The sequence below is a fragment of the Chlamydotis macqueenii genome, chromosome 1, assembly GCF_036417535.1.
Source record: "Chlamydotis macqueenii isolate bChlMac1 chromosome 1, bChlMac1.mat, whole genome shotgun sequence".
NCBI classification, from domain to species: domain Eukaryota; kingdom Metazoa; phylum Chordata; class Aves; order Otidiformes; family Otididae; genus Chlamydotis; species Chlamydotis macqueenii.
The window spans coordinates 95,994,802-96,016,623 of record NC_141556.1 but is presented as its reverse complement, the minus strand read 5'-3'; the positions used below and the strand labels follow the sequence as shown (position 1 = coordinate 96,016,623).

Here is a 21,822-nt window from a genome sequence, read left to right as displayed (position 1 = left end):
TCTGAACTAAATGTCCTACAAATGAATGATGGTGAGGGCAGCAGAGACTCGATCTATACAGAACAGGAGATGTGAAAACAAACACTAGGGCAGGGAAGAGAGGACTTTGGAAGCCTTAGCTGTGTCCCCAGGTGGAACATGAGAAGAGAAAAAACATTTGGGGAGAGTGTGTGATGAGAAAGGTTTGTTACTGTTTTCTTGCTAAGGAATACAATTTCATAATAATTTGTCAGGCTCTACTTTTTCAAGCTGAAATCTATTACTACATCAAAGTGAATGCCTTGCTGCCAACAGAATAAATGCCTTTATTTAAAATGGAAATGAGAAAAAAAATGTATGAATTACAGGACATTTAAAGAATTGAGTGGCTGCGTGGATGGAGTTAAGTCTTACTTTAAAAATTGACTTTGACATAATTTGACAATAAGCAATAAGCTTAGTTTCCGATTCTCCGATGATAATGTGAAATGTAGCAAATTGTTATTAAAAGTGTGTGCAGCATACACAGCTACGTTGTGTGTGGCTGGTTGCTTTGTTTGCAGCCTCCCTTCCCACCTTCCTGCTGTAATACGGCAGCGTGCTCACTCCCTGCCAGACCACCGTGAGGGAAGGCTGAAGTCAGCCTTGCTCAAGCACTGAACTATGCCAGCTTGAGGATGCTACCCTTTTCCAAAAGAGCGCGGGAGCCCTTCAAGGGCTAGGAGACGCATGTAACTGAGAGTTATGTACATCTGTGTTCCCTCCACCATCTTCTGCCCCAAGGAGAAATCTGTTTGAAAAACATGTTACTGGGCCATTCTTGGAAACAGACACCTGGATGGAGATGCAGTCAAGTAAAAAGAAAAACCTAGAAAACACTTGCACAGATGTGGTTGACACAGGAGGTCATGATCTCATTTCCTATGTCACTGCTTAATCTTAGCTGAGATAATTGCATACATATGGCTGTCTAAACATGAAGTCAACAGGAAGGTATCCAGCTACATGTGCCACTACAAGTAAATCAGATTTAACTAACTGCAACAGCCAGCAGCTGAGGATGTTAGGTGAACATCAGATGTTCCCTAAAGAAATGTACCTTAAAAAAAAAAAAAGAAGACAACAAATTCACACTTAAATTTTTTTTCTTTTTTGGTGTCCGTCTCTACGGACTGGTACCAATATGGATAAAACTCATGTTAATATCTTATAATGTTGAAGTAATAATCACTATAGAATTTAGAATTATTTATATATGTAGGTCAAAACATGACAGAACGAAAACTCTCTGTCCAGGAAAAGGTGTAACATATTGCCTGAACCATCTGTAGTGCTGGGCTGATGTTGGCCAGTCACAGGTAACAGACAATCAGGTATGGGTTGTTTGTGTTATTGGCAAGCAGTCCAGTAAGCATCTCGCACTGGTTAAGGCTCTGACCAGCTGCGAGCCCTAGCAGTGCAGTAGCGGTAGGTATGGTAAAGCCTTAGAACAGAGGCTGTTCTGGAGCAATCAGAACCAGTAAAAAAATTTCCCCGCTGCTTTGCTTTTTGTTGTGTTGACCCTAAGTAATTTTTGTTTGTTTGTTTTGAGATGGTCTCACCTTCTGGCTGCACCATTATGACATTTCTGTGAGACTGGTTTAATAGTGGCTCATATCCACTGCAGTACAGCTACAGCTTTGGTATTATTGCTTCTGAGGACTAACTGACACAGCTGCTTGGGAAGCCCATGGGGTATTTTTTGCACAATGCTGCCTTTGCAGTGTGTAAACCTGTTGGTTTGTTCCAAGCTCAGTGGCAGTTTCCTGTATAGCCATGAACAGACACTACAAACTCTTAATTTCCCAACTTCAAAACAAGAGCATGGGCTCTCTCCCACTCCCCTCTGTCATGCTTTTGAACCCTTTGTGAGCAGGGATGGTTTTTTTTTCTTCCCATGTGTAGTAAATTGAATGAAGTCAAGCTCCACAGTGGTGTACAAAATCAGATTAGTAAGATTCATTGCTAGGGTATTTTTTTTTAACCAGGTGACAAGCAGAGACCTGTATGAACTTTTGGAAGGTTTCGCTGTGCCTACCAGGCAGATGCTTTTCTCTGAGTGAGTGCTCATGCTCTCTAGGTCCTGACCCTCTGGTCTGTGAGAAGACCTAGACCTCCACACCAAGCCCCCCTGGGCTTTGTGGGACTATTCATCCCAGCCAGGCTCCACGGAGGCACATTTGCAAGAGAAGAGTCAGCAACAGCATGAGTTCTAGGTAAGCATCCTCCCTCATGTTCACACATGTTTTTGTACACTGAGATTTCAGACAAGCAAGTGAAGACATACTTCAGTTTTATTGTTGTTTAGGCATGGATAGAAACATTAATTCTTTTTGCGCTCTTGGTTGTTGAAACGTGCCTATAGTGAACTTGGAGCAGTGAAAAATCTGGCTCCTAGGACTGATGATTTAAAGTGCATAGGAGATCTAGCAGAATCCCAGAAGGTGAGGAGTTGTTATTCCATTTTTGTAGCTGTGGAAGTTGAAGGACTTTTTTTTTTTTTCTTCTTCTGTTCTCCTCTCCCCTGTATTCCCCAGACAATGGTATGAAAATTTTCAGCCCTTGCCTATGCTTTCTCTTATGATCTTTGGAGGTTTCTTCTCTGTATTTAAGAGCTATCTGTAGTCTTATAAACAAAGACAGGTGATGTTTGCACACTCCTTCACCGGACTCTGTTACAGCTTTTCCTGTTTAGAGTCACGCTCACTGCATTTGGGTTTTTTTTTTTTTTTTTAAATGTGTATCACTTGGCAGTGTTCTCGCACCAAAAGAAAAAGATATATTTGTATATAAAGTAACTTTTTTGTGTGTTCACGTTTTATTTTGGAAAAACAGGTGTTTAAAAATTTTAGAATTTTTTTAACAAAATTCTAAAAAGAAAAAAATCACAATATTTACAGAGATAACAGAATGGCTTAGCCACGCAAAACAAATTACTTTGGTTTTTTTTCCCCCATTTTACTTTGGTTTAAATATTGACCAAGATTATAATTTTTTTCTCTTTGCCAAATAAAACAGTAACAAATCAAAGTTTAGAGGCATATAACAGGATTTCCCTCTAATATTTTATACAGTGTAGAGTTTATAGGACATCTTATGTATTTAATCCATGCCAATGCACTACAGGAAGCTTTTATTAAGACATCAGTCACTACTGCCCAGACATTTAACATTTTACAAATTTACAAGTAACAGTGTTTTCTTCCCCCTAAATAATGCAAAAGTGGCAAAATACATTTCCTAACGTCCATATCTTTCTTTTATTTATTTATTTATTTTTGCCTACCAGTCTATAAAAACTTACTTTTTCCCTGGATATTTGTAAATGGAAACCTGATGTTCTGCTTACCCTCCTGTTCCTCTCCATCAAAGCTGCCTGTACGGTCTCTTCCAAAAAGTAACCTTCTACATCAGATGAAACTTCTCTCCCTCAAGTACAACTTTCTATTGGCCATTTACGCTGAAACGTTTTCTTATCCGTACCATTCTAAAAATTCCCTCAAGCATAAAACATGTTTATAAAGTTACAAACTTGAATGTAACTAAAGATACATAGACATTTCATTGTTACAATTATATGTACTGTTCGATAAATTAGGTACCAGTTAAAAACACTAAAATTATCTCAAGGTGCATTCAATATCTGTAGCATAGTTAACAAAAACACACAAAAAATATATATATATATTCTATTTTTGTGGAACAAAAAATGCAGCTTTGATATGACCACTTTTTTAAAAAAAGTTTCCAATTCTGACTGGTATCTTTTTGAAATGAAGAAAAGGTACAGTACTTTAAGGCAGCTGATAACATAAAGGAATTAAAATTAATCTAGAATTCCAGTTCCTTATCCTAATCCTAACATGAAAGACAACTGATAATGTATCAATAAAATGTGTGTCTTGCTCTAGAAGAAAAGGATCATTAGCCATCATCTGTACGTAGGCTAGGAATTTTTCATTATGTTCCTTGCTTAATACCCAGACTTCTCCGTGGAAACTCTTTCTTCCCTTTCTGGCTGTTTAGCTTTACATGGTTTTTTAAATGTTCACTTTTATTAACAATTTAGTTTGTTCTTGTCACAGCTGTCACCTTCCTCTTTAGTGTGATTTCAAAGAATGAAAAAGGAGTTTGACATTTTCCCTTAAGACAATCTTACATTCTAGGTACTTGCTACAAAGCAGAGGCTTCACTGATAACAATCAGAATTAGACATGTACCTGCTCAAAGGGTGTCATAAAAACAACTGAAAGAAACCGATTACACTATACATCAGATTAACAGCAACTCCCAGAACAAAGCCTTACAGTGTATAAAAATAGCTACGTAAAAAATTTACATAAAGGCAAACAAAAAGAAATCTTCAGTGCAGACATTTACAAAAAAATATTTCAAACAGAACACAACATGGTGACCTATTATCATGGCTGTTGCCAAAATTAGTTTGTGGGGTTTTTTTAAGCTTGAGATAATTGTGTCTAAAATCCCTTGAAAACTTGGTAGTATGATCTGTTTAATACTTGAACCATGAATAGCTGTCACTTCTTTGTATATGTTTAAATACAATCCACGTTCATGCTTCAATTGGTCTATATGTATTCTCTGAAAATATAAAAAGTAAAACCAGTTAAACATATTTAAACATGTTAACCAACATAACTACTTGGTATCTAACCCCTAAATAAACAGCTACAGGAATAGTACTTCTGCTGTTCAATGGTAAGAACACTTGATTTCATGGTAAGAATAGCTGTTGCAATATTGTTCCCAGTAAATCCAGTAAGTTTATCTCGCAAGTAATGGATTTATGGATAAGCTTTCCTTTGTGTACATCTTCTGATCTGAAGAAATACAATAATTAGAGTAACATTGTGCTGAAGGCACAGAATGTTATTTGAACTCCCAAGTTCAATAAATACACTCAGCTAACTTCAGCTCCATCTAATTACCTCAATGTTGCAGAAGGTACCAGGTCTAGCAATAAAAAAAAAAAACAAAAACCAAAAAACCAAAACAAGCCCTAAACACAAAAATTACAGAATTTTTCCCCAGAACTGCAGTAGAAATGCTGGGTATTTACACTAAGATACAAATTTATTTTCCACTTGTAAATCATTCATAGGGCATAATTTTGGTATTCCCAGTTCCCTCTTTCAAACGAGTAAAACAAAAATATCACTGAAAGTGATTTTGCCAGCAAAGTGCATGTAGCAACGCTACATCTCTTTATATACTAGATAATCATTCTACTTAGTGAATTCTGAATATTTAGTGCAAAAATAGTGTCTTGTACTTTGAAATTTCAGACAATACTAACATATTGAAATTATCAATAAGGAGACCTGTCTTTAAATAAGAAACTTCTAAAAATCTAAATATGAAATGTGCTAATTCCACTCACGACACACCACCATTGAATACCTACAATTCTCAGTTTTAGAAACAGCTGATGATTAACTTAAAAACCTCAGTATGGTTAGCTGGTTTCCACACTGTTGTGCTACCACAGTGTTAATTTAAAATGGCCTCAGTTGGTCAGAAAAATGGTCTAAACGCCTACTTTGGGTACTAAGGGGAGAGTGGCACATTTAGATACAGCGGTGGTGTATATACATGTGAACACCGGGTGGTGCTGTTGGTGCTTTGTAGGGCTCCTGTAGTTCCTGGCAGAAATTCTGCATCTGCCTCATTATTTGTATAGAGTTTATTTTAGATGGATCCCGGTTGGGGAAACTTTCAGACCTGTTGCATTGTTACTAACAACATACAGTGTCTCTTTCCAGGATAAAATCGATAACAGTATGAGTACGTGAAATCTTGAGTAAAAGAATGATTTGGCTGTAGGGAAAGTTTCATGCCTCTTGCAATGACGACAACTAAAGCTGACCAAAGACTTAGAAACTATTGTTTTCAGCAAGGGAAGATGGTTCCTGAGAACTCTGAAAGTCCTAACTCAAAACCTCCTAAACCATACCTAAACATATTCTTCATATACATACATACACACACACCCCCCAACCACAGTGATGTATTATACAAATTTTATTTTCATTTCTCCAATATATCGATTAAAATAAAGCCAAGTTTCAGCGTCAAGCTTCTTTAATACGTGTGCATGCAGGTATGAATTCTTAGCTGGCCAAGGGCTGAGTCTGTCTGCCCTAATACTGCACCGCTCAAAATCCCAATCTCTGAAAGGTGAGCACAGACTCCAGGCTACCACTGTGACAGCTAGACACAGATGGCTAGGGAGAAATGGTGAACAGAGAGCACTAAAAAGTGAAATGCTGCAATATGAAATGCTTACCTGGAATGATGACTGACACATTTTGCCTCTTAAGTTTCAGATTTATGATTGTTTTCCTCTAGTTTTTTGTTTTCTTCTATATTTCCAAGATCTTTGTCTACATGTTTTGATGCTGTCCTATAACGAAAAAATAAGGTCACTTTTGCATGTCTACAGCACTTTGCTTCATCCTCACATGAACAACACTGTCTCCTCTCCTCTCAGGTAATACATGTAAGCCTTACATTTCTGTTCTGAGGGGAGCAATAGGCTTGCATATGTTGGTAAATAGACCAATAGCACCAGTTCCCCCACTGGCGTTAGTGCTGTGGGAAGTATTGCAGTAGGGCTGTGTATGTGTGTTTTACTTCCTGAGGAATTCAGAATTATTCTGAGCCAGCAGACATTCAGTAAGGTTAAATCAGCTGTGCAGATCCATGTTTATTGAAACAAGCCACACAATTAATTTGTCAAGAAAACAAGAGTTTGCTTTAAGGCGTACTAAAATGTTACAAGTGTGGCTAAGGTATCTTGATCAACATAGCAATCTTTTTGTGTACTTGTAATTGACTTGTGGAGCCTGTGCCAAACAGAAGCTCTTTAACTGTGAAGAAATCAATGAAAATTCCAGCAACACCAAAAAAAAAACCCACTCTGCCTTCTAGATCTGTGCTAGCTATGACTGACAAGCTTTGCGTAAAGTGATTGTGTAAATGTTTGAGGGTGGGGAAAAAAAAAAAAGAGGTATGCCTCATTTAAAATAGCAGGTTTTCCTTAATGCAAGTAGTGGAGATGAATTAATGAGTTAAGTGCTTAGTTGAGCTTAGCACAATAAAATCACTAAGCCATTCATTTAACATGTGAGAAGCCTCACTGTCTGCCAAGGTGAAAGATTCCTGCAGTGCTGCGATAACATTTTGAAGGCCACAATTTTTAAAATGTAAATGGGCAAATGTGTTTGAGTGGGACAAAGTAAATCCCTTGTGTCAAAGCAGATTATCGTATACGCGGTTGCTCTATGGATAATTTGTTTCCCCTACAGAGAAGTAACGTCTGTTGTGACACATCCATGCATACGCTCACCCTTGCTTCAGGGTAAAGACCCATAGTGACACTGACTTGCAAAATACAATGAAGACACAGGTTAGCAAGATAGTGCGACATGTCACACTGACACCATGCAGGTATGTACCTCCCAAAACCCCTGCTCTGAATTTTTGCTAGCGGAGTGTTTCTGTGCACATCCTCCATCTGAGCAAAGGCCGCCAGCAGTGGCTCAGCATTAGGTGTGCCCTGAGGTGAAGTAGCCTTGAAGAGTACTGTTAAGAGAGCTCTTGTCTTGGAAAAGCTCCTGAGGGGCGGCAAACACACCGAACCCTCAGGGCTTCTGGGAGGGCTGCTGAGATGCTGCTCTCTGGGTGGGGAGCAGTGCTTGAGGTGGTGTGCCGGAGGCGGGGCATGGGATTCTGAGCCCAAAATCCCATGGATTATACTGAAGGGGACCATTCCAAAATGTTTTTGCTTTTAGAGTAGGTTATTTCCTGAGTGGCTAGGAGTTCTAATGCTTCAAAGCTGCATTTACCTCCGACTATGGGTTTTATAATGCCTCTGTTATGTTTGTGTGTCTCACAGCAAGGTGTCTGAAAACCCACTTACTGCAAAGATCCAAACTTCTGCTTATCACAGACAAATGTAGTTTTTAAAATGCTGAGATTATGTAACTTGTTCTACAGTGGTAACTTTCTATAGCACAATAACTTTCTACTGTCTTGTGGTATTCAAAACCCAAAACACATGATGTGCACAGAAGGACAGGATGTAAGATGCAATGGAGAAAGTTCAGTGCTTTTTTGAGAGTGACCTTCTGTGTTCTTAACCTTTCACAAATCTCTCTCATTCTAGCAAAAAAAAAAAAAAAAGAAATAAACCCTCAAACAAAAATATCCCTTAAAAATTAAAAAAACCTTTTTTTTTTTTTGATTAAAAAAATGTTTGTTTTAGGTAGAGCACAGGATTTGGCTTGTCATGTGGCTGATGGGTCTTTTCCATAAATAAGTCTTGGACACAGTAGCAAAAGGGATGAAAAGCTGAAAGAATCTGGACTTGGGCAACTACCTGAGCTGAAATGAGTTGGAGGCAAGAAAGCAGCTATCATGCAAGTCTGCCCTTGTGTACACCTGCTCTTGGAGACAAGAGCAGACTGGATGGATTACTGGCATGACTTGTGTGATTTTTTTTTTTTTTTTTTTCTGGACGCTTATCAAGAGCTTTACAGTGCCCAAACTAGACTGGATTTCACATGACCTGACACTTAGCAGTGGAGGGAGCTGTAACTTGTATTACTGGTCTTTGATTAGGTTAAAATTGTTCAGTGACTAAACCTGGGAGATTCTGCAATGTGATCAGGTTTTGATTTTTCAAGTGTTCTATTTTAGTTCTGCTTTCAGTGAAACTGTTCCTCTCACTGTCGCCTCTATTTTCTTAAAGCCCCAACGGGTGAAAATGGGAGATTTAAAAGGCACCACTCTGACTGAAAGAGGCAGGCAATCCAGAACTCCTTTTGGAGGATGGGATATACTGCTTGCTTGAAATGAGAGCAGCAGCAGTTTTTCATGTCTGACAATCAGATGGATTTAGACTCTCAGTGCCTGAGACTGAAATACAGCAGTTCAATTCTGGTGGTTTAGTGATATTTTATCTTTTTTTTCTTGTTTCTCAAATACTGATATCTAGGCAGATTCACCACCCCAGCACAAGCAATACAAGCCTTTTTTAGTGCTATGTAAATAGTGTTATTAAGAGACAGAAGAATAATTCTGCTCTGAGTTGCAGCAGTGTGATCCGTTGGCAGTGCTCTGCCAACAGCAGAGGAATAGGCGGCCCTGGCACGGCACCAAACCTCAGGGCTCGACAGACGTGGCCTGGGTTTGTAACAGAGAAATGGCTCAAAACACGGTTTCCATCACTTCCTGAGGTGACTCGAGGCACGGGACAAATGGTCCTTTGCCAGCTTAACATTCAGCAACAGTTGTTCCTTACTTTTTTGGTGCATTCACTCTTGTCACCTTACTCCTTTTGCAACTCAAGAGCGACCTCCTGATGGTATCTGAGCAGCAGGGCACAATGGTCCAGATGGATGGAAATATTCCCGAGGATTTGCCAAAAAAAAAAGAAGACAGCCCACTTTGCCAGGCCGCCTCACACACTTTAACATTATCTACAGCTCCACAAAGCCCTCACCCTGGCATGTTCTGGCCATAGCGTTCCAAAGAGCAAGAAGTTGATTGTATGAGTATGAGTCTACTTATGTCTCGCAACTGTTTTTTAAAAAAATTCTTTTGTAAAACATGGATCATTCCAAGCTCTTGCTAAAATTGTGACGATGTGACTATGCTTGCTCTTCAGGAAAATAATTATCCTTAGGAAATCCAAATCAAAATCTGTCTGTAAACAGTACCAAAGTGAGGTTTTTAGTTTTCTTTGGAGTGTGTGTTTGTGCTGAGGGGCTGTTATTTTCATGGATTTTGTTTGTTCACACCATTGCTTTTTAACACACAGACCATTTTCCATCTCAATTGTTTTGCCTGCTGTAGAAATAGACTGCATATAGGTGACCCAGAAATTGTTCTTGGGTTTTAATTCCTGATTTATTTTCATCTCACAAGTCTAGGCCTCACCCTCACCACTGTTTAAGGAAGGAAAGCTGCAGTGCTCATTGTCCTTGTTACTCAAGCTTGCGATAATGACTGGTCAGAGAATACACATTGGTGCAGTTGTGGGTGTTGAAGCTGTGAATTTCATTGAAGGTTACATTATTTTGAAAGGCACGATAGATGTCCAACTGCACTGTTGCAAAAGGTTTTCTAGGACCTAACGCTCTTACACATCCAAATCTGGATTATCTGCAACCTGTTTCTATTTACCCTAATCTTGCCTTCCACTCCCTCCAATTATTTTCAAATGTCCATCAGTAGGAAAAAAGGCAGAGACTGGAAAAATATTTCAGTCATTAAGAAATGAGTGACCATTTTTTAATTCCTGCCACTTTCATAGAAGTTTTGTGACATGAACTGACACTTTCAAAATGTTTGCAACTTTGTCTTTTTTTTCTGGAAGGGAATTGCAGGAAAAAGAATACAAATAGCGAGCCTTGTTCAAAACATAGAGCGAGTTTCCTATGTATTTGTCCTGCCATGTCGAGATTCATATGCTAGTTTCCTATAAAGTATCAGAAAAGTAGAATTGTTATGCTTCAAGTGTTCAGCTTCAGAGACACTAGTAACTTTCCTGATTACTCTGACCTAAGAGGAATTTCAAGAGTTCAGTGCGCTCTGAGTATGAACAATCTTAAAACTGCTGCTGTGCTTCAATTTGCGCAGCTGAATTTTCCCTCACTGCATTTTAAACCCCTTTAAGTTTGATCTAGCCTCATGTCACTTGAGATTTGTGCACCTCCAAACCCAAGGAGCAAAAATGATACAAAGGTCCAATCCACATGCAAAACTTCCATTCCTAGAAAACAGGGATATAGGGTGCTGGGAGCATTATTTTCTTTCTAAGCCTTTCATTTGTGCTATACTCCCTGCTGTCTCTGACAAGGTGAAAATTTCATATAGGAAGGATTTACTGAAGATGGGGGTCCTAGAATCACTTGACTGAGGTCTGACACAAAAATTTTAGAACGATGCTGAAGCGCTAAGTTATATTCTGTTCAATGCAAATTAGTTTAAAATATCCTTTTTGGAAAAAGGAGAAATCTGTAGAAAACAAGTCTTCGGCTTTCTGCTCAGATGAAGGAGAAACATAGCATGCTGGGGCAGGTAGCCTCAACTCTATTCAAGAGGGGGCTGCCTGCAGGATGTGGAATACAGATGAGTCCCTGATTTATGGGATAATATTCACAGTGAAAAGAATATGTGGCAATAATCAGCTTTCGCATCAAGTGGAGCTGAGGCAGTGAATAACTATATAAGTGATTTATTGTGAATATATTCCAAGGCTACAAGTATAATTCCTACTTAGTGTGGATGACAAGACAATAGAAGATTATACAAACCACAACACCAATAAAGAAAAAAAGGAACGTTTTTCTTGCCTCGGCAGACTTGGAAAGTTCTGTGCTGCTGCCTTCTCAGACTTTCCTTTGGCGTCACTTTGGGGATAGAGATTAGGTGAGTTACTGTTCAAGGGTGGGTTCAAAAAATAACTACTAACACTGTTGGCCTGTATGGAGACGGAGGGGTGGTGATTAGACACACATTGTGTCTAAAGGTGTAAGGTGCTTTTTTGCAAGGTCTGCTTTGAATTCTAGGCTGTAATTCCTGCTGAAAACTGTGTCACAATAGGTACTGACAATCTGCTTCCTTTTGCAAGTACAGCAGGCAGAAAGCAGGGAGGATAACAATACACAAACCTAAATATATGCTGAGAACAGGAGAATGTCAGTGATGATGCATCAATTAAGGGTTTCAAAGGCCATCAATAATGTATCAAATATGAAGGCTATGATTTAACTATAAAGGGATTTTTATTTTGTTCCCACTGAACCTGTCTAATCTCTTCTAGCTCTAATTTTTACTCTGAGCTTGTAGAAGTGAAATTGAGCGTGAGAAAAAGAAGTCCATTTAGAGTATGCTGTATCCTGTCTTTGAAGCTGAAAAAAATATCTTAAGTCATAAACTCATCTCAGCAAAGGACATGCTATATTCTAAAATTCTTGTTAGCTCTCCCCACACTACATAATGGTACAAGATACATAACCTCCTCTGCCCTCCTTATACCCAAACCACCTCTTCCAAAAAACCCCAAACCAGTAAATCACAGTTTTATGATTCCACATTCTCACATTCAAAAGGAAAGACAAAAGAAAATTATTCTAGACATTATTACACTAGTAGCAAAGTGTGAGAGGAAGAGTTATTAATACTTCTTAATTTCTACCAAAAGAAGCATAAGCTTAGCAAATTTATTTTTTCCTATATAGTATCTGAAGGTGGTTCTGTGCTTGGGTAATTTACAGCAATTCTTTCTTTGAAAAACTTCCAAAACCTGCTCAGTTATGGCTGGAGTAAAATCCTTACATATTATCCAAAAAAAAGAGTATTTGCAGGCAGGTGGAGAATTCCTTGTTGTACTTCCGTATCAATGAAAACACATTTGCTCATAGTAAAACCCCACTGGTATATTTTGAGATCTCATTTGATCTAATTTTATTGAAAGGTCACAGAAAGAACTGAACTAAAGACGATTTCTATACCTGTACTGATTTCTACATGTTATGCATAACTACCTTCCATCTTCCCTGTTGAGAAGTAGCTGTAAGGAACCCTTCAGAGAGCAAATTTGCCCTCAGTTCTCCCTGAAGACAAATGTATGGGGATAAGGCCAAATAGCATTAAGTCATGGCCAATTTTAAAATGATGGAGAAACATTGTTACATTTTGAGATCATCCAGTTTATTTTCTAAAGTGAGCCTGTGTGATAATAAAGAAACTTGAAAACGAGCAGGACTCACTGACAAATTCTGTTCTATGTCTAGGATGGCTAAAACATATTGATTTTGATGACAGCTTCTAGTTTTTCAGCAACACAAGGTCTATCTTTACTAATTTTACTTCAGAGATCTCAAAGTATACATAAACAAATGAATTAAGGATCTCTCTTCTCCCTGAGATGGTTTAGACTTATTCTGTGATTTATTCTATTTTTAAAGCAAATGAGCTATGCAACTTCTAAATGAAGACAGTTTCTAGTACCAGTAAAGCCACAGAGAGGTAACAGCCCCCAGTTAAGTAGCAGATACTGTATTTAAATGCAAGAATCAATATAGACTTGGCTATGAGGAAACAGAACCTCATTACAGGTGATGATCTATGAAAAGTCTCAGAGTCCCGCCTCAAGGAGATCTGTCCCATTAAGCATAGCACAAGCTAATCAGAGGTTCCAGGTTTCCTTTCTCTATTAAATACACCCAACTATAACAGCTTTTCCCCACTCAGACTACTGGAATGCTGTAGGAAGGAAAACAGTTAAACATATATTTCTGCTTATGATTTTTTTTTTCAATTTACTATCAAGTTTTCCATAAATGCTTACTTTGATTTCTTCACATAGAGCCAGTAGACAACACCTGCAACCAGAGCAACCAGCAGAAGACCGACTACAATCCCCACTATTAGCTTTGCCTGGTCATTAACCTTTTCGCTGTTGTCATCTGAAGTAAAGAAGAAAAGTTAATGCGGTGACCTGTGATAAAGCAAATCATTACACCAGATCTAAAGAATTTCCATCAGAAACAGGAAAATAGTCAGAAAGTAACAATTTTTAAAAAGTAGGCATTGGTCTTAAAAACATATTTAAAGCATTACGAATGTCACACTCTTAGGCAATCATGGCATGAGCTATTTCAAATCAAGTCCAGCTCTGAGGGACTGCGGAAACTGTTCAGTGACACTGCATACATCTTGAACAGACACAATCAACAGGAAGGGTTATGGAGACAGAAAGCCATACATACCATTTCTATCCTCTGGCTCATCATATTCTGGAATACTTACTGAAATAAAAAATGTTAAAATGAAATTAAAGACAAAATGTGGTATACCTGAACATCACCCTTTAACTGCCTATTTACAGCAATGACATAAACACTTAATGTAATATTTGCCAAACAACAAGGTAATTAATCTTATCTTTAGGCAGAAGTCTTTTTTTTTGTAACTATAATATATCTCATTGAAGAATCTCATTCAAAACCTGTAATATTAATCTCAGAAGTATTTCTGAATGAGTATTTCTGTGCTACCCTTCCACAAACTGTAGCTTCTCACCACTTTTCATCATTGAACAGTGACATTTGATTAAAGCCCAGCATGGCCGATTTCTGTTCTGAATCAAGACATGCTAGTAATAAGAAACTGGAATTTGGGGACTAAAAGATTATGTTAATTTAGTAATAAACAAGACTTTCATATTTGTAAATAATGTATTATTTTGCATATTTTTGTACTATTATGTTGTAATATTATTTTGTAATATTATTTACAAAAGTAAACAATATATTGCATATACGAGATAGCTAGCCAAAATGCCATAAAGATTAAGTGACTGCATCCAGAAACCTGTCCATAAATTTTATGTACTACTGATCCAAGGCTGGATTTACAATTGCTTGACTTAAGAGAAAACCATTCAATACCTTAGTATCAGCATTACTATGCAGACCTACTCTTCACATGAGTGTGAAGTGCGGGTACTTTATGTGAAACTACAGCTCCAAGAAAATGGTCTTTAGAAGACACTCACTAGCAGAGACATTCAGGGAGGTCACAGTCCTTTCTAGCTGATTTTCTGCAATGCAAGTTAAAGTCACATTTTCCTCAGGAGCAATTACAATTTCACTGGAAAATCTTCCATTAACATATCTGGTCTCCTCTGTCTGAGAAAGTAAAAAAAGAAGATTAGTATCCTTGAAAAATGCAAAGAACAGTATGTGCATTACATGTATTGTGCATTGAAAATGTTCAGAGAGAAATAACTTTCAAATACCATTTCAGTTTTCCAAACAATAACAATAGAAATAACACATTATTTTATTAAATGGTAGTGTGACTGTTTGCAAGAAACCACTTTGGCCAAGATATCCAGTTATAGCTACATTTTGTATAGTGTGCACTGTAAGACCACAGACAAAGAGGCATTTTTGAGAAAGTTAACTACATTCTGTACTGGCTTTTGTTTATTTTGACTATTTAAAACATACTGCCAGTGATTAAATTCTTACAGAAAACCCAAAACCAAACTTCTAAGTTTTCATTTCTTTCCATCTTGCTGTTTTTCATTTATGTCTTTATAAGGAAAATAATCACCAAGTTTTCTACTTTCTGGCATTCCAAGTTATTTCCACGCTAAGCATTATTCTTCCAAGCTACATGTATGTAGTTGTACCTGCAGTATCTCTACTGTATTAGTGAGTGAAGTTGTTCATTAAATTTGCTGTACATCACTCTTAGATTAATATAATGTCCAGAGAAAATTATTTTCAATCATTTATATAGCTTCAAGACAATTCCTGTCCTATAACTTCAAGTAAATGGTCAAATTTTGACAACTATACATAATTTCTGCAGGATCCAAGCAAAACCTAATGGAGTAATGAAATCTACAGGAGCACTGTGCATTGTACTTCCAGTCTCTGACTGCTCGTATAGACTTCTCATTTATTTTTCCTGCTAAGGCAAAATGTGGCAATGCTTTGCATGTGATTTGTTAATCAATATGAAAATACATCAGCTTGCTTATTTTCCAGGTATTCTTCCTGCTGCATATGGGTACTCCTTTTTTCTCCCCCAGGATAAGGGGAAAAATGGTTCTGTTTCCAGTGAGAAACAACAAGTACAACCATACAAAAATAACAGTAAAAATTAGGATAAAAGCTGCAAAGCCCATGAGAAACTATATTGACTCTATTTTCTGACTTGTACTTGCCATATTTCACTACATTTCACCCAGTTAATATCTACATCAAGTACCCATTTGCTTTCTAATGTAAGTTCCATAGTTCCATCGTTATTTGTAAATCCCTCGTGCAATGGCAAAATCACCACATTACCCAGATAAAATGACCAAGTACTCTCACTTAAAAATGCATTTTTCATCTGCAACCTTTTCTTTTTCCTTCCAGCTTTGCCTTGTAGCCAGTGGATCTTCCGTGCCTTCACCTGCTCTATTCAGAAGACCTTTATCATCAGAAATCATCTATGTAAGTACCATGTAGCTACAGCTACCACTTAACCTTCTCTTAGATAAATGAAATAGACTTAGTTTCTTCAATCCCACTGCCTGGAAAATGTTCCTTGATTTTAAATTGCACCTCCTATGCACTATCTTTTGGTGAATAAAGTAGTAAGAAAGATACTTGCTTTATTTATGATGCTTCCACTACCAGTAACTGTCCATTGCACTGCTGGCTTGGGGAAACCTTCCACGTGGCAGACAATTGTTTTAGACATTTTATTTGTGTTGGTTTTCTTTGTCATTTTGATCTGAGGTTTTCCTACAAGAACAATATTAGAGTTAACCATTCTGTCTGAAAAGGACAAATAATAATCAGAGCTATCTGGTCCCTTACCTTCCACAATAAGTTTCAGTGTCTTTCTTTTCTGTAACCCTTCAACCTCCTGTAGAGTAGTTGCACAGATGTAGTTTCCAGCATCTTGATATCGAAGACTTGAAAATGATGGACTTGTTGGCATTCTGGTATTGTCCTGATAAAGTACGGAGTTACTCTCTGAATTCTAACTCAGAATACATTAACCTCTAAATTACAAATGTGACTACTATCAACAGAATTTTTCACATGCTTTGGTAGATTAGAGCCTCGCTCTTAAAAGTGTTCCCCCCTTAACTACATTTGAACAGCTGACAGCAGCACAGCAGTGTGAAAAGTGCAAACTACTGGAGGTTTATAAAAGCCACTTCCCATCTTGAACAACTTAGCTTTCAAATCAAAGGCACAGATGTGATCAGTTGTTAGTCCTGAGCTTTTCTAGTGGGCTAGATAAAAACACAAGGGTACACGCTCTCTGAGACACAAACAACTCTCCTCGAGGAACCAGGCTTATGAGATGAACATACACTATTAAACAACCATCAGGTATCACTATTTTTAGTTTCCAGCACTCTAGGTTTCATTTAAACCCACCATCTATGATAGCTACCATTTTCACCAGCTGCTAATATCCAGTCTCTCACCCTGCCTTGCCCTTGTATTACGATTACTGGAACCAAGATCAAGCTTGCCTCTGAGAAAATGATTAATGAATTCAAATTCCTCCAAATGGGCTTACCTTCTTAGAGGGATCCGATTCTCAAAGGGCCTTGTATAGACCGTTTCAAAAAAGTTATATTTCTTTTACAAGTAGGCATTACTTCTCTCCACTTGAAAACTGAGCCAATAATTGCAATAACTGATTGTCAGGCATCAACTTGAGTCAGTAGCTCTCATTTTAGCAATAAGTGTAAGAGTCATTTTAACAATATTCTTTAAAAAGCCCAATGAATGACTGCCCGCCTTCCTTCCAGAACACTGCAGTAGCAGCAGTAACATGAAGAGGTGAACACTCAGATGAAGTGTGAAGTAGAAGAATTACTGACCTTTATCCAAAACACAGTTGCATTTCTACTGGAAGAAATCGTGCATGACACAGGCAGGGCCTCTCCAATCTGTTTTGTGACTTCGCCGCTAGGAGTAAGCTGCAAATCCAAATCTGGGACAGAAAGAACATTTATTAGAAGTCCATCTCAGAATGCCTGGCCCATTTCAAAGGCTTACCAAGGAAAAAAAATGTGACTAATTGCACCCATAAAATTCAAGATTTCAGTTCTTCAATAAAATCTAAGTAAATTTTACAAGTAAGGGAGAAGAGAGTTATTCTAAAAAAGGCATTGCAGAACATTCATGTTTTTACTATAATTACAGGCTAAAAGGAAAAGCAAAAACTCACTAATCACTAGACAAATTGATATTTTTTTTTCACCTTGTACTGTTGAAAGAATGACAGAGGAGGTACAAGAAGCTGAAGGAGTACTTCACATAGCAGTACGTGCATCTTGAAAGGGGAAGCACAGACTGCTGTGAGGGTACCTTGCCATGGGCCAGGTAGGAAGCTATCTTCAGGGGAGGACTGGTGCAGGTGGGGACAGATTAACCTAAACAGTAAAGTGTGGGGAAGAGGACAGGAGGACAAGGGGTAACTTTCTCAAATCTGACAAAACAAGTTGATTTTTGTCCTCAGCATCTGGAGAGGATGAGGACAGTCAATACATGGTGTGTGAGACATGATACTGACTGAAGGGGCGAGGGGTCTGAATTATAGCATTGAAGTGCCACATATGAAGCTCTTTTTTTTTTTCATTTGTAACTTAAAAAGCCATTTTGTGTAACTCAGAGTCTAAGCTTTGCCTGACCTGTTTTGGCTCTAGAGAAACTGCAGAGTCAGTGATAGCTGTGCTGGACACAAAGCAGGGTGAGAGCTGGTAACAGAAAGGTCAGGATACACTGCTCTAGATTTTTGCTAGTATATGGATTTGGCGGGCTAGCAATTTATTTAAAAAAAAGTCCTGCACTGAAAGAAAAGCAGAGCTTGCCAGCTAAACCTCTGCTTTGCTTCCCCTCTCACAGTGCCTTGCTTGTAAGCCAAGGTGCCTGGTCGAATGGGTATCACAGATGCACACACAGACTCCAATGGCAGGCATGCACGACTTACATCACAAACATAGTACTTGCTGGAAAAGAACTGCAAAACATCCTTTTAGCTTTTAAGCAGAGTTTAAAAAAAGCTTGAGGCAAAATCACAGTTGGTAGGGGAATGGGAAAATAGTGAGTTTTCCTTAACAAAACAGTGAACTTAGCTACTGGCTTCATTCAGTGGTTGCCCTGGGAACACCATCATAATTAAAGGCAGAATTTCAGGGAACAGCTGGGGTCCATCCAGTACTATTAGTCTGCATTATGATCTCTGTTACAAGTCTAATGCCTAGTCCAGGAGGTCACAAGAACCATACTTTCATCTCTTCACGAGTAAAGCAAAGAACTTACTGAAGAGATTAAATGGCATTTTGTTTCTGTATTCCTGTGGGGATTCCTTCCCTTGCCTTCCCAAACTAGTAAACGCAACCCAACTAGCAAGGTACTCCAGATCTTACCATTGCTTCCACAAGAAAAGAAAATAAAAGAAAAAAAAATTAAAAACAGACAAGAGTCAGCCAGTGAGTATTTCTGTATAGATTCAGGTAGATGTGTTTCTTCTTGCTCTGTTACTCTTGAGTACATACTACCAAGGCAGAAAGGTGGTTTAAGAAAAAGCTAAAATTCCCCCCCCAGCCCCCCAGGGTGACTTTCCTGCAACATCTACTTGGACCTTTTGTTCTTTGACAAAAGATAGCATCTCAAACCATGAAAGACCATACAGGAGGGATTCCTCTCACATACGCCTCAGGAAGCAGAAACTCATTACATTTATGACCTCCATCTCAGACAAGACTGAAACTGAGCCCAGGGCAATTCTTCAACCCAGTTTTCCTCCAGGGTAGCATGGCTGTGCCTTCACCCCCCACCCCATTGCTTTTTGTGGTATAACTGAGACTACAACCCCTCTCACACAGTGGTTCTGGTTGCTGCAAAAGTTCGGGGAAAATGTACAGTGTGTAAGATGAACTGCATAGCTCAGAGCAGTATTTGTAAGGTGATTTATGAGGCAAGTAAAGAATTAAGCTACTGTTTAATACAGGATCCCTTCTAGGAATTCTACATAGAGCAATTTGATTTGGATTAATAGACTGCCAATTCATCTGCAGGGTCCACAAAGAAATGTAATGTAGATACTTCTACCTCTCAACTTACATGTTCCATTAGTAAATAATCTCTTCTTGGTACAGAAGTATGAGGAGAAAATATTTCTTGCATACAGAAGACTGTCAAAATTAACTTTCCTTGCAATTGAGAGAAAAACTTGGTTGCAAGAATTTTCCATACATTTCCCATTTGGCTTTGAAATATTCTTCATAAACAAACTTCTCATCAGGCACCATTTTCAGTATATGCCAGCTCTTAATGTGGTCTCACTTGAAGTCTCACATTGATTTCAGTGTTGTCTTTGAATACCAAGTAGCACAGGGAAGAGGCAAAGAGTGCGTTCTGCATGTACTACCACATCATGTGTGAGAGGTATGGAATTAATGTGCGGAAGACTGGAGCAAACATTTCAGTTTTAAAACTCCATCGCACAGATAGGACAGGCCCCCAGCATTTAAAGGCCTCCAATGGATACTGTGCTACGACTGGGAGAACGATGCACAGCACTTGCCTGTAGTCTGAAAACTCCCCAAATATACCTAGCAGACAACTGGAAACTTTTCCTAGTACACTGAGAATAGATTTTTTTTTTTTTTCCCATGCAACTTTCAAAAGCTGATTTCTCTTGTATTTTCAACATGTCTGTAGCACAAGAAAAGACTATAAAAATACCTGTGGAGAAAAATAAATGCTAAATTTCTAAAACTTTTAATTTACTGGAAGGTTTGCAAACCTATTTTCCGAGGAAACACATTTTAGGTGAAAGCAAAGCACCACTAAGTTCCACAGCCCTACTCCTTATAGAGTTGTACATCCAGAAACAATTACAGCCAGAGAGGTAAAGAGACTTTGGGTTGAAACAGTCACCTGCTTCTTCACAGCTGAGTGAAGGTGCACCTGTCCTCTACTGCTAGGTGCCTTCCTTGCCTTGCACAGGGTGTGCTTCTATAGCAGTTTAAGTGGTTGTAAACAGGTTCTGCCATGGCTCCCTCCCTATTTCCTTCTGGCCTTTGCCAGTTTTGCTCATCCTATCCTGGGTAAACTCATTCAAGGCACAGAGATGGCAGAAAATTAACAACCTAGTGTAAAAAAACCAAAGCCACAACAAAAATTCTGCTTTGTTGCTCCCTCTGCTGAGACACAAATCATGCCATCCACAAGCACACAGTTCTGCTGGACTTTGAACTGGGACCTTGTGCGGATTCTGCATCTGCTCTGTGGGGCAAGAGCCCATGTTGTCCAGCTTGTCTCTTATCCTCTGTGGGTAAGGAGGAGACTTTTCTTTCCTCACCCCCTCAAAACTTGCTTTACAAAGGAAATATTTCCCTAAACATTATGGGTAATTCAGATGCTTTACCATCAATTTCAGCTTTCTATGAATCTCGTAATTTACATTCATATTGGAAAAAAAGAGCTTGGCATTGAGTGAGAATATTTTGCTACAAAAATATTTAAGGGTTATAATGTGCTAAAGTATTTTCATACCAGCAAGAAGCTTGCCCTATCTAGACACTGCAAGAAACCAGTGTAATTACAATGCTCAATAAATCTGTTTGGGAAAAAGCACTATGGTTGCAACGTAACAAATTACTGTAAATAGATTCACAGATTTAAACTAAAATTATTATATTGCCTAGGTTTTGTTCTGGGTTTTTTTTTTGTTTGTTTGTTTGGGTTTTTTAAGTGAGAATAAAAACATCTGAAGTGCCAAGGTCAGATGTGAGGAAGTGAAAAGCCCCGACTCAGAATGAAGGCTTTTTTTAGTGTAACAGCATAGACAGAAATACTCATCCATATGTGACAAGGTAAGCAATAAAGCCAAAGAGGGAGAAAAACTGGGATCTGATAGGTGTTAATAAGTAGTATTTGAAGGACAAAAAACATCACAGAGGCATAAAAAAAACCCCTGAAGATTAACACCAAAAATATATAAAGTACATTAGAAGGAGAAAGCACTGAAAATTTAAGCTATGTTGAAAAATTAATATAAAGTAAGAAATTCAAAGATGAAGCAGGATATTATAAAGCACCTCAAAGTTTTTTTACCTTTTCAGAGGAGTTCTCATCAGAAAACATGCTGCAGAAATGCTTTAGACCAGTATAAGGCAAGACAGCAAACACTTACCAAAATAAGGCAAGACATGAATTCAGGAATTACAGAACT

The 21,822-nt window shown here is 38.2% G+C and overlaps 1 protein-coding gene across 2 annotated transcripts in view; it reads right to left on the bottom strand.

Moving 5' to 3' along the window:
• Nucleotides 1–2,294: 2,294 nt before the first annotated feature.
• The window catches only part of ALCAM (activated leukocyte cell adhesion molecule), a 121,041-nt gene continuing 101,513 nt past the window's right edge, over nucleotides 2,295–21,822 (bottom strand). The window contains exons 9-17 of one of the 2 annotated variants that reach the window (XM_086762424.1): nucleotides 17,459–17,571; nucleotides 16,434–16,569; nucleotides 16,221–16,358; nucleotides 14,609–14,737; nucleotides 13,821–13,859; nucleotides 13,400–13,517; nucleotides 11,400–11,456; nucleotides 6,326–6,442; nucleotides 2,295–4,620 (exon numbers count right to left, since the gene is read on the bottom strand). In XM_086762424.1, coding sequence (XP_086618550.1) covers nucleotides 6,355–6,442; nucleotides 11,400–11,456; nucleotides 13,400–13,517; nucleotides 13,821–13,859; nucleotides 14,609–14,737; nucleotides 16,221–16,358; nucleotides 16,434–16,569; nucleotides 17,459–17,571 — 818 coding nt within the window. In that variant the 3' untranslated portion in view covers nucleotides 2,295–4,620; nucleotides 6,326–6,354. The remainder of the gene's footprint in view (nucleotides 4,621–6,325; nucleotides 6,443–11,399; nucleotides 11,457–13,399; nucleotides 13,518–13,820; nucleotides 13,860–14,608; nucleotides 14,738–16,220; nucleotides 16,359–16,433; nucleotides 16,570–17,458; nucleotides 17,572–21,822) is intronic. The other variant, XM_086762433.1, reaches the window with a different exon arrangement.